Raw genomic sequence first — 12868 nt, forward strand, 5'->3', positions numbered from 1 at the left:
CGTAGTCGTATGTTGTGGCTGCCTTGACAGCGGCCCTTATACCATTGACCATTCACAGGCAGAAGGTGAATCCAGCGTCTGGGGGGACCTCTCTTGTCTGTCTGCTGGCAACCTGACCGACTAACATCACCAACGCCCATAAAGCGGCAATATACAGGAAATAAACCGAGCTCAGAAGACGAGCCTTCTTTTCCCGTCTTCCGCCCGACTCGCTCAGCTGTGTCAGTGTGGTGGTCGTGATTTTGCACTGAATCCTGTTGTATAACGTTATCAGTTATAGTTCTCTGATGCACAGCATCAACTGTATAACTTAAGTTAGCTGCTTATTACTGCGTAGCTTGCTCTCTCCTGGTGTGGACTCACACAACGTTGACTTCGACTGCTTGATTCCAGTCCACCCGAAAAATGGCAACCCAGATCGATAAAGAGGCTTGCAGAGAGGCTTACAACCAAGTCAGAGACGATAACACGGACATAAATTGGTGAGTATGCGGACATGCTTACTTGTCCATTCTGCGTTCAAAAATGTGATTATTCTAACATATTGTCTTGTATATTTGCAATAGTACATGTGTCGCACATATAACCCAGGAACTCATCTGAATACTGGGAACTTACTAGCCATTATTTACTCAACTATGCAGTACATCAAGCAATCTGTTGTTTTTTTAAAAAAAAAAAATCTAAAATCTGTTAATTTTTTTTTACTCAAATAGCCTACTTCCGCCCACTGCACCTTCTTTTCGGCGGCGAAGGATGCGAAAATAAAAAGCGGACCTTTCATAAAGGTTTACGTTTCATTTAAATAATCACAGCTTGGTTGATACATGCCGAATAAAAGACAGAATCCCAAAGTCACAGAAAATGCAATTGACTGTATTTTATGCCACACGAGCCTTTGCATTTAGCCTGCGCTCCTTTACATCGCTCGATATTTCTAAGTAGTTCATTCTGACGAACTGAGGATTTGCCCGCAACTGAGACATTCGTGAATTGTTTCCCAGTGGATACGTGAAACCTTTGATTCAGGTGCTTGTGCTTATAAAAATTTTGGCTGAAATACACGCGGCGCAGCTGATCTGTATTCTGGCTATTTAGCGGCCACACACTGCACAGTTATCAGGCCCAGCGGGGCAGACGTAATTTCCTTTGTCCTGTATTCAGAGAGGATAACGTTATAGTAGTGCCACTTGTACACATGGCTGCCACACAGCTGCCACCTTACATGGGCGTCTTAGGCATTTTGTGCATTGCTTCAGTTTGCAGAAATGGGTGTGATGTGCACACAGCGCCACTGTTGTGAATCAACAGATCAGGAGACTGAATAATGAATGGGGCAATAACGCACGCTGTATTCTGCATCTTCCAGGGCTGCCTTTAAATATGAGGGCTCTATGATCGTGCCTGCAGGACAAGGGACTGACTATGAGGACTTCAAGAGGATGTGCACAGGTAAAGAGTCGATTTTATTTCAGATATAATGGCACCCTAGTTGTTACCGCAGCCTTTCCAGTGTAATGTGTGGGTGAAACTTATCTCCTCTCTGCTGGCTGGTGTAGGTTTTGTTGTGTGTCTGTGGCCTGTGCTGGTTCCCATCTCAGGATGGGTTAAACAGTGTGCCACGCAGCTTGACTTGCCAGGACACTAATCTTTTAAGACTCTGTGCTCTGTCACCCACTGGCCTTGAGCCGTGTAACTACGCTGTCAAAGCACTTAACACTGTATGCATTGCATTGCGTAATCTGTTCTACAATATTGTGTGTGGGGTTTTTACAAGGTGAAGTATTTAAGGTCAACCTTTTGTATATCAGTGCACCATTGTTTTCCTGTATTACAATGGAAAGATGTCGGCTTCAAACTTCAGCCCTTGTTCTGCAACTGGTTGGATGTAGAAAAACCCCATCTCACTCTGATGTAAGTTCCCCTCTTACAACGTCTGCTCAGATGTTGGGTGTGGCTGATGCTTGCTGAGCCTGCAGCCTCGGGCCTGTACTCCCTTTTTCTTCCTGCTTTTTCAGAGCTCACATTCCTATGTTGAAATAAGTCATTTATCACTGTGCTTTACATCAGTTCAGCTGCTGCGTTCGCCATTGGATCCTGTTCAGAGAGGATACACACATTATCAGACATCTTTCTGTCTGTGGGCGTGTATTCCTTATTTAGCTGTGAAGTTGTAACTGCAAAAAAACCCAGAAACTCTTGAGTGGAGGAGGGGCTGATGCAGACTGATCATCTAGTGAGGCTTGAAGAGGAGGGCTCCCTTTGATTTAGGGCAGCAACAATGAATTGATTAGTTGTCAACTATTAAATTAAATGCAAACAATTAACCAATTAATCAGTTTGTGTCATTTTTTAAGAAGGGGGGGGAAAAAAAGTCATAATCCAGCTTCTTAAATATTTTCCAGTGACAGTGAACTGAATATCTTTGGGTTGTTTTTTCAACCATTTTCTGACATTTTCTAGACCAAACAACTAATCGATTAATCGACAATGAAAAGAATAATTAGTTGCTGCCGTGTTTTGAATAGCCATTAACTTATTCAGCGGCAGGAAGTAAAGACAGATCAATTCTGGCCATTGTTCCTCTAAGTCCTAAATCCTTAAATCTATTTTAATTAGCCACCAGGACCTTTAAACCCAATTTCTGCTGACAAAATGTGGCAACAACCAATAACTTATTTTGTAATTCATTGTAGTTCACCAAACTATCAGTTAAAGGGGAATTCAGTCCTGAGTGTCCCCTGATGGGAAGGTGTTTCTCATGTCTTAAGTCTTGCAAATTGATTTCTCATGTTTTAAACCACGATAGCGGCATGCCTCCAGGGATGGCAATGCTGGTCGGCCCGTCCACCACTCTTGTCCGGTCAGAAAAATTGAATGGATTGCCCTGATTCTTTCTTTCTTTGACTTTTATGGTCCTCAGAAGATGAACCCTATTGAATTTGATGATGCACTGATTTTTCCTCTAGCACGGCCAGCAGGTCTGTGTTTTCACTTATCCTGTAAAATATGTCAACATCTACTGGATGGATTGTGTAGACATTCATAGTCCACAGAGGATTAACCCTACTGACTTTTACTCTGGTGCCACCGTAAGATTACCATTTTTAACAACATTTTCAACTGGATTGCTGTGACATTTGGGGATTTAAGATCCTAATTACTTAATTAATCCGCTGATTTTTCATCCAGTGTCACCAGCAGGTCAGACCACACTAATCCTATGAAATATGTCAGCATGTATTGGATGGACTGACACAAAAATCTTTTTCAGACATTCATGGTTCATGATAATGTTTCTAAATATCTTTACTGATTCCTTGAGTTTAAGTTCAGATTGCCATAACATTTGGTATAGACAATTATGTCCCCTTCAGAATGAATTGCAATAGTTTAGCATCATCAGGTTTACATTTACATGTGTCCAATACTTGGATGGCTCATTAAAGACCAAATGGTCGGACGGCTGTTTACACCGGTCCATGTGCTGCCGAGAAAATAAGGCCCTTAGTCTTGTTTTTAACCTGTTGCTTCATTATAACAACAGCAATTAAAGTTGAGAGCCACATTAGTGGCCCCTAGAGGTTGCAATGCTCATTACACCCAACAATCCGAAGTTTTGAGTGGAGCATAACATACATGCTGTTTGTGCCAGAGGACCTACCTTTACCCTAGGTAGTTTAGAGGTTCTTGTATATCTCTAAAAGTTGACATTTTGTGCTGAGGAAAGAGGGAAGCTCACATGTCCAAAATAGAAACCGTCCGTCCTCTGGGGAGCATGAATAGGCCCAATGTAATGTCTGTTTAATTTTTATATTTGTACAAGTGAACATCTTGGTCCAGTGATGGCACTAGAGGAAAGGGTGTCACCAAAATCAATAGGATTCATCCACACCAAAATAAATGACCATCTGACTGGCATCACCACCCTGATGCCCTGCTGTCAGCGGAGATAAAACATGACCAAATTTGGACACAGTTAACATGTTGGTAACATCACTCCTCGCCAAACCCACCTGACACTGTTCACAGGAGACAGCTCTAGTTTCTAGGCCGTGTCGCAGAGGGACCGAGTGTGGGCCAGGAAGATACGGTGTCACCCGCCCGACCTTTGCTTTACTAAAATGAAGTCAATTTATGCAGAACTGTGTCTCTCCCAACAAGTCGTTTATGCTGTCTCATCATTGCTGTAGTCTGAGTGTTCTCTGCAGCGGTTGTGGGGGGGGTGGCATGCAGAGTCAGCATGGCTTTAAAGGGAAGACAAACCAGGAAGAATCTGGCAGAGGGAGGAAGTGGCTGGGTGGGTGGGTAAGGGTATGTGTTTGTACTTGTTCCTCACTGGAATCTAAAACAATGACAATAACATAAAACACAAAGGGAGATGATTCACCTTAAGTGCCACTGAATTGACTTAGTAGAATCAGGTTACTGTGTGTGTGTGTGTGTGTGTGTGTGTGTTGCTCCAAGCAAGGTGTTGAAACTTGCGATGTTGTCCTTCGTGGCCTCACTGATAAGACTCTTTACATTGGCTGGTCCTGTTAATGTGTGGCTGGTCTGATCTGAGAACAGTGCCGAGTCAGCTGATTCAAAAGGTACATAAGGACATACAGGTCCCACTGTAAAAACTCTTACTGCAGTTTAGTAAAATTCGGTCGGCCAAAGAAACCTATTGCAGCAGATGAAAGACTCATCTTGCTTACTTCCCTTCATGCTTACTGCAGAAACTGTGGGACCCTGGTCCATCCATCTACTTTCTGGGTATATAGCACTTTGTATTTTGTTTTGAAAGCATTCTTACTTTACAGCATTTTTTCCACACCTGCTTAAAACTTTGGCACAGCACTGTAAATAAAATAAAAACAAAACTTTTCTTAATCAATGTCTTATTTTTTGTATTGAATGGGCGATAAAAAGACCAGTGTACCTGTCAGGAGCAAAATAATCCTGATGATGTCATGGGTTTGGAGACTACACATTTTTAACAGAAAGCCTGCGTTACAAATTGGGTCAGGGGGTTACAGAGACGTGGGCGTTTGTGATGCTGTCGCGTCCCTGTCAGTGGGGACGGGATGCTCTTCACTGTTGCTGCTCCACTTTGAGTTTTGGGGTGAGGTTAGATACAAATGCTGCCTGCTGGAGCTTTGTCATTGAACGCCCTTGGCTGGGTTTCTGTCAGTCAGTGGTGCACTGCAGGGGTGTTAGTGTTAGTGGAAACACAGCGAGTGTCGGGGATCTCTCTGCCAGTAGTTAGACTGCTCTGTTAAAGAACAAAAGTTTTGCCCTGCAGCTCATGGTCATAGTACACACGCTGTCAGTCACACAGAGGCGGGAACATCTGGAGGACAATAATGAGTAATCTGTTTGTTGTTACTTAATGACACTGTGCCGCTGGAAGACAGCAGACAAGACAGCCAGAACATATTTGTTAGACAAAGTGGCGAGGGAAATTGGTCCCGGGATGACCATCCTGATCACGTGCATGTGCACTGTGCCTTCAAGTGGCTCAAGCAAAAAACACTTTTTACAAGCAACGTATTTTAAGAGTTCTAATAATTAAAATATGACTGAAGAAAATGGCAATTATCACGTTAATGCATGCTTTTGTTGTTAGTGAAGCGTGTCACAGGACATGGTTAATATGAACACAAATACTGATATGCTGAATATCTTGGAAAACAATTTGACTCTGCTGGCAAAATATTATTTCTGTAGGTCTCCTCCTGTATTTGAAGCATTTAAAAATGTATTAAAAACTGAGCTGTATTTAAGCAATCCCCTCTCACACTTTGTAAGACAGCCTAACATTTATAACGTATTATCTTTGTCTTATCTCCTAATTTAATTCATTATATCAGATGTGGCTATTGGACTTGTGTGTTAGCCCTAGAAATAGGTCTGAAATTGCCTAGTCGCACTGTTGAAATAGACTTAAACCGATTCTATTTACTTAATGTGTGAACTTAAGTTGTGTATTTTATTTTTTAAAACTCTGGTACACCTTCTATTACCAATAATAAAAAAAAAAAAAAAAACAGCCACTCCAGTCCACTTGAGGTAACCTGAGGGAACCACAAGTCCTTAAGTTTAACCACAGAAATCCCCCCCTCCTCTATAGTTATGCTTTTAATTGCGGACATCCTGCATTGAAAGTTAGATGATTAACTCTGGGTTCTGTACCTCTTACTGGTCTGGTGAATCTGTTGTTTTTGACAAGGAAATTATTATTTTACTACCGATTAGATTTGAATATGAAAATATTTTGTTGGAAATTTTTTCCCCAGAAGTTTAGACTCTTGGCTTCACAATCAATAAAAGAGCCAGTGTCACTGACAAAAAAAGTAGGAACATGATATTCTGAATGATGACACCCATATTCACTTCCAGATTGGGTCTCATTAATCGCGACGTGGCCTTCCCTGATTCGTCACGCCCCTGTCATGTGACCTTTTTCCGGATGAAAGCAAGCGAGCCTTGAATACGAGCTTATACTCCTCATGTGTCACTTTAATTAACACTTCCACCTCGTCGCCGGTCTGAGCACAAAAATATCTGGTCTTACTTTTCGGCATTGCTGCTGTTCGTACATAATATTTTCTTAATCTCTGAACTAAGCAACAACTACAGACAACATGCTTCCTGTTTACACTGGCACACGCAGGCCCAGTACAGGAATGGCCATGTAATATCAATGTGTGTTCAGGCGTGTTAGTATGGACCGAGATTATTTCTGAAACAGTTCTTAAATGCTTGTGTGTCGGGAGATCGTTTTTGTTTTTAAACGCCTTTTAAAACGTATTAAGAACCGTTTCAATATGCAAAACATCAAGTCAGTTTGTATTCAGTCAGTAGGCATTGATAAGACTTACAGGGGACGACACAATGCATGCAAGCGCAGGCGTAGCTTAAACTTTTATTGTCAAGCTCTGTAAACTGTTGACCCCTCATTACGTGTTACATGTGTCTGAGCAGTTCATGCTGAAGAGTTTTGTTCCCTGCTCACATTTTTTCATTTGAAGACAGATTGAGAGGCCTGATGAGGTACAAGTCAGGAAAAAAAGTATGTGGTTTTTTTTTTTTTTTGGTTTTATGTGTTTCAGACATTATTTACAGACTGTCAGTTCTGCGGCGAGCGACCAGCCTGGTCACTGCGACAGTCTATGACACCACAGCATGGCTCTCAAAAGATTTGACTCATTTAGTCTATTGACCTGAATATTCTCTCGTTGCATTCACATGCACATATTTCCACTTCTGTTTCATCATTTGTCTCTTCTGCACTGCAACACTGAAAATCTCTTTATTTTTTTTTCACCGTCTATGGACACACACACACACACACACAATGCACTAGACTGACAAGTTTTCTTTTACATAGTAAAAGTAATAGTCTCTCATTGTGTCTGAGAAGCTGTGTCTTAAGTGATTGTGATGAAATTCGGCCCTGTACTGTTTATAAGCCTTATCTGTTATTGATCAAAGCCATTTTGTCTGAGAGATACGTAGATTCTTTTGTTGAATGGTGCAATCTGTAGCCTTTTTCTGTCAGCTGAGGGAAAAACAGCGTGACCTTATATCACATGACATTAGGTCAGTGAGTACCTGTATGGTGTAACAACAGACTGAGACATAGATTTACATCTGTGTGTGTCTTCTACTAGGGTTCAATGGAGTGTGTAACATTTTAAAATATCAGCTCTAAGCTCCTTCACTCTGGATATCCAGCCTTACGCAGTCTCTACCGTCTCTTCCCTCAGATGATGCTCGTCTGTTCGGCTTCGTCCGGATCACGACGGGAGACGCCATGAGCAAACGAGCCAAGTTCACTCTAATCACCTGGATCGGTGAGAACATCAGCGGGCTGCAGCGCGCCAAGATCAGCACCGACAAGGCGATGGTCAAAGACATCGTGCAGGTCAGAGACTCCAACGTGGAGAAAGTAGCAAGTAATGGTTCTCATCATGAGAGTAAAATAGAGTGAGGCTGTAATGGTCCCTTTGGGGACACTGGGTGCGTACAGAGGCAGTACTGCAACAAAATGCTGGATACAGTTAGACAAATAGGAGAATAGGATTTTTAAAAATAACAAACCATTTGATCTCTAGATGATGTGAAGACAAAATAAGCAACAGAGAATACAGTCACAAATCAAGAAATGACGCAGAAGTATAAAACATTATGAACATAAAAATAGTTGCTCATTGCTTTTCTTAATGCCCAGCAGTTAATGTAAACTGGTATTGCATTTTAGCGACAAGGTATACTTATTTATTCTCTTGTAGTACTGTCCCTCACTTCAACATGTGATTTGTTTCTGCAGAACTTTGCCAAGGAGTTCATGTTTAGTGACCCGAGGGAACTGGACGAGGACAACATCCGCAAAGAGCTGAAGAAGGCGGGTGGAGCCAATTATGATGCTCAGGCCGAGTAGAGAAGTGCCACGGTCCACTGGAAGGGTTGGGGTTGCAGGGGTGTGGTCAGGGTGGGGTGGGGTGGAATAAGTGGGGGTGGGGAGTGTTGGGGCAGGGGCTGCTACCTCTTGGGGAGAGGGTGAGGAGAGATGGAGGGTTGCGCTTGACGAAAGGGAAATGCGCACACTGAACACACACGTTTTACTTTCCAAGTGAGGTCCAGCAAAGAGACCTCATGGTGAACAGTTTGTTTATTTACAAGAACACATGTACACACAGCAGAGATGCACCAGGGGCAGTTTGTAGAACCAGTATCTCAAATACTAACCAAACACTTTTATGCTGCTTAATAATGTCTTAGAAAAACATTCTCTTTAGTGTATCGTCTTATTAATTTTCTCTCAACAACAGCTTCAGAATGAATTAAAAGATTAACAGACCAGAGTTACTGTAGTTACTGAGTGTATTGCCGTGTATCCTGACAGTACTGAAAGTACTCTAAAATGATAACATCTGCATCAGGGCGCTTATATACTCGATTTTAACAAAGCTGGATTGTTTACTTACTTGCTTGCATCAGTTTGTGCATCTGGAAGATTTAAAAAGTACATTCACAGTGCATCTAGGGGCAGATCAGAGCTTAACCCCTGGCTAACACTGGTACATCTCCCTTGAGACCTTCAAAGGTAACAGTAGTTAAAAGGTAGTTTGATATATTTGGAAATATGCCATTTTGCTTTTTCCCCCCAGAGATACACGAGAAGATTGATTCCACTTTCACATCTTTTCGGTAAAGTTCTAGCTGGAGCCGGCAGCTGGTTAGCTTAGCTTAACACAAAGAAACATTGAAACAGCTAGGCTGGCTCTGTCCAGAGGTAAAAGCCCACTAACGAACATTTAATGGTGATCTCTGAGGAAGCACACAACCAACTCTCTGAAGGAGCACAGAATATGCGAGACTGTCATCATGTGCACACAAACGCATAATTAAAAGCGAGTGTATAAGCGCTCTTAAAGATCACAGACTGCCTTCTCTCCTCTCCTACCCTCTGCCCTCTCCCCGGTCAGCTCATGGTTGGTTATCTACTGTGCTGTGCATCATCATCTCACAATCATCCTCGTCTCGGCTGGGCTGCAGCTGACCAATGTGAAGTTACATCACGGCTTCAGCACAGTTTGCTTGGAATATTTTCATGTAATGAGGATGTCAATAACTTGAGGGGTTTCACTTCAGAATGCCATATTGTGATCATGTTGTAAGAACGAGCTCCTTTAAAAAGGATAGATGTCTCATTTTGAAATTAAATTCTTTGCTTGCAGGCGTGCGTTTGACACCAGAGCATGCTCTTAGTCATGATACACTGTACCTCCAGAAGGAAAAGATCTCCGTTTTCTAACAATATCCTCGGTGATGGTTGGCGGCTTGCTTTGAGTAAGCCTGAGTCATAGTGCTAAGTACATATTTAGCCACCTCTTCATCTCTAGCCAGACAGCTGTGTTTGGATTACAGCCTCAAAGTCAACCACTACATCTTGTCCTGAGATGGACTGTAATTCATCCTCCTGTCTTCAAACTTGTGCTTTATGCTGTGATTCCCTTTTATCACTAGTCCAACTGTATTTGTGTGAGTGAATATTTTTAGACCTTATGTCAGAGTACTTTTTACTTTTCCTTTCCAGTTTCTGTGGGACATAATTGAGATTAGCAGTTTCTAGGGCTGGGGCAGAATTTGTAGAAGATTACATAGCATAGAATGAGAGTCTTTGTCTTACAGGAGGCTTTACGTCTGTAGGTCATATGTCATAGAAAGACAGAGTAACAACTGATGCGTTGGTCCCTCAGCAAGAAGTGTGGAATGTTCCCCAAAATCTCAAAGGATTTAGAGAATGGAGATCTTTTCTTCTGGTGTCTCATCTCACGATCAACCACTTAAAGGTATCCATGCATACTGTAACCTACTGTGTTTGACTGCCTTAGTCTCCCAGGGAGAGAGGGGCATCATGGGAGCTTGCGGACACTACACTGTGATTGGCTGTCCTCCTTGCATGGGGGCAGGACTTTGATTGGCATGTGGCTCATCATGACGTGGGCCCGGGCTATCGTCCCAACCCAGGAGGAGCCATTTCTCTGTAGTAGCATCTCTGTTTGTTTGGTTTCAACCCTCCCTTCCCCCGCAAAAAAAAAAACAACACAACTGCATTTTTTTTTTTCTTGTGCTATTTTGTTTTTGAGATTAATTTTCTTTTCTCTGAAGAGTTTTACCTTTGGATTTTATTTTTAAGAGCATTGTTAACTTTGACATCGATGAAAGAGATTTTCAAAAAAAAAAAAACATTGCAAAAAAGACAGAAAGAAAACTGAGTGGGCACAAGATCAGTCATTTCAAAATAAAAATTGATGTTTTTTTTCCAAAACCTGCTTCTCAAAGTGTCTTCTATGTGTCTTTAGAGCTCACACTACTATAAACAACAGGTCTTTGCTAAGGTATTGAAAGTTTAAAAATTATTGGCATAGTGTTCCATGCTGGTTTTTCTGGTTGGCTTAGGCTCTGAAAAAGAGGATTCTTCAGCATTTCATCTGTTAGGTTAGTAGCTGTAGACACTGTGTCAAAGATCCTACTGATTTGTTAAAAAGTGGTAAATAAATAACACCTCTTGGAATTGTAACAAGGGTTTCTGCAACTGCTGGTGTGGTATACTTAACGTATTTGTGGACCACTTACAAAAGCAGGCTGTACATTGTTTTATTCTTTTTTTTTTTTTTAGACTTTTGCAAGTATTACAGCTATTACTGTGCACTCATTTCTGTACAGTAAGAAACTCTTGAAACTTGCTTGAGCTGTGTAGCCCATTATAGTAAACATCAAGTCAAATTATTTTTGTCAATGCTAAATAATCATTGTGCAGTTTAAATGCACATTGGCCTAAATAATAATATTACTGCTATCATTTGATGTTCACTCTAATGCATTTTAATCAGGGCAAAATCTGTCTTGGTTTAACTGAAAGAGTAAACGCCCATATAGACAGAGAGAGGACTGAATGAATGAGGTGTAAAGACGGTCTTCCTGATTGCACTGGCTGAGCTTTATTGCACGAGTCAAGCAAGTTAGCAAGTCCAGCCGAAATTATATAGCACATATTGTTTCTGCTTCAGCATACAGAAATGATCTGTGAATCACGTGTCATTTGATCTTTTTTTGTTTGTTGTTGTTGAGAAAACAAACCAAAAGGAAGGAATATAGTCTTTACTTTGTGCTTTCATGAATGCTGTGGATTCTTCCGGCAACATAAATAGGAAACTTCAAGTTGTTGAATTTCAAACTTATTTGCATGTAGCAGTAATGTCACCATTCTGTTGTAGAGTGCCAAACAGCATCTGTTGATGCAACACAAAAAAAGCCACAAACTTTGAACAACCCACATGAGCCTTCAAGCCAAGGTCTCCTTATTTATGGGCATTTTTTTTTTTACATTGTATCTCAGTGTGTCTGCAGACACGCTGTCAGTACGCCAGACCATGCTTAAGAAGCATCTGCCGGTAGCCCAAACACATTTTCTCTGCCTTTAGATAATTAAATAATAATGAAGAACAATACATTTAAATCACTTTGACATAATGAGATGGCTAGTGAAAAAAAACGTGTATGTAGTAAGAAAGAACTGATCTTACCAAACCTCAGTAGCCCACTCCTCATGTCTGCTAGCAGCACAAGGCTACCATAGGTGCTACTAGCATAATCCACCTGAATCCCTGACCGAACTGTCAGCAGTCAAGATGTCTTGTGGGCTGTGTAGATGCTTTGTTTGACAAAGAAGAAAGTCTGGCATAAAAAACACAATTTCTCTAGTTGTCTGGTTTTTAAAGTGTCCATCGGAAGTCCGACAGTTTTATAGTGAAATGCTATGATGCTATTGCAAACCTTTAATGAAGTGTTCTTCAGTATCCCAACATTTTTTTAGATCTCCTTTTGTTACCAGTGTAGGATGAGGTAATGGGAGCATTTTGGCATTGTGGATTCAAGGTCCACACAGCAACCGTCTCTGGGAGCTAAGGGGACTCCCAGCTGTTTCCATGGTCACCGCTGTAACCGTCTTGCTTAGCCAGTCACTAGTTGGGAAGACAAAATGTCTATGGTGTTCTAATCATACAGTGTATCAATTAGGTCCTCACTATCTGTCCTCATTCCTCTGTTGTAGCCAAACAATCCTGCCATCATTTTAATAGACCTCAGCAAATTAATATGTCACTTAGTAAATGCCAGTGATTTCAGAAGCATTGTTATGAGGTTACTTATTAATAATCAGGAGCTGTAATGCTGTTTAGCAGCTTACTGTGTTCCTCCAATGCTAAAACCCTCTCTTCCTTTCTAATTTAAACTGTACAGTGAATTATCAGATTAGTTGCGCTGTCACTGCCCTGTATTGAAACAGTTACTCTATACTGTAATTTACCAGAAT

The 12868-nt window shown here is 41.4% G+C and overlaps 1 protein-coding gene across 1 annotated transcript; it reads left to right on the forward strand.

Annotated features, from left to right (window-relative positions):
• Window positions 1-61: 61 nt before the first annotated feature.
• cotl1 (coactosin-like F-actin binding protein 1) lies at window positions 62-8468 on the forward strand. The gene is made up of 4 exons (XM_046037695.1): window positions 62-482; window positions 1370-1452; window positions 7755-7912; window positions 8318-8468. Exons 1-4 carry the CDS (start codon window positions 406-408, stop codon window positions 8426-8428), a joined length of 429 nt encoding a protein of 142 aa, XP_045893651.1. The 5' UTR covers window positions 62-405; the 3' UTR covers window positions 8429-8468.
• The last annotated feature ends 4400 nt before the right edge of the window (window positions 8469-12868 follow it).

The sequence above is a fragment of the Micropterus dolomieu genome, linkage group LG22, assembly GCF_021292245.1.
Source record: "Micropterus dolomieu isolate WLL.071019.BEF.003 ecotype Adirondacks linkage group LG22, ASM2129224v1, whole genome shotgun sequence".
Lineage (NCBI taxonomy): Eukaryota > Metazoa > Chordata > Actinopteri > Centrarchiformes > Centrarchidae > Micropterus > Micropterus dolomieu.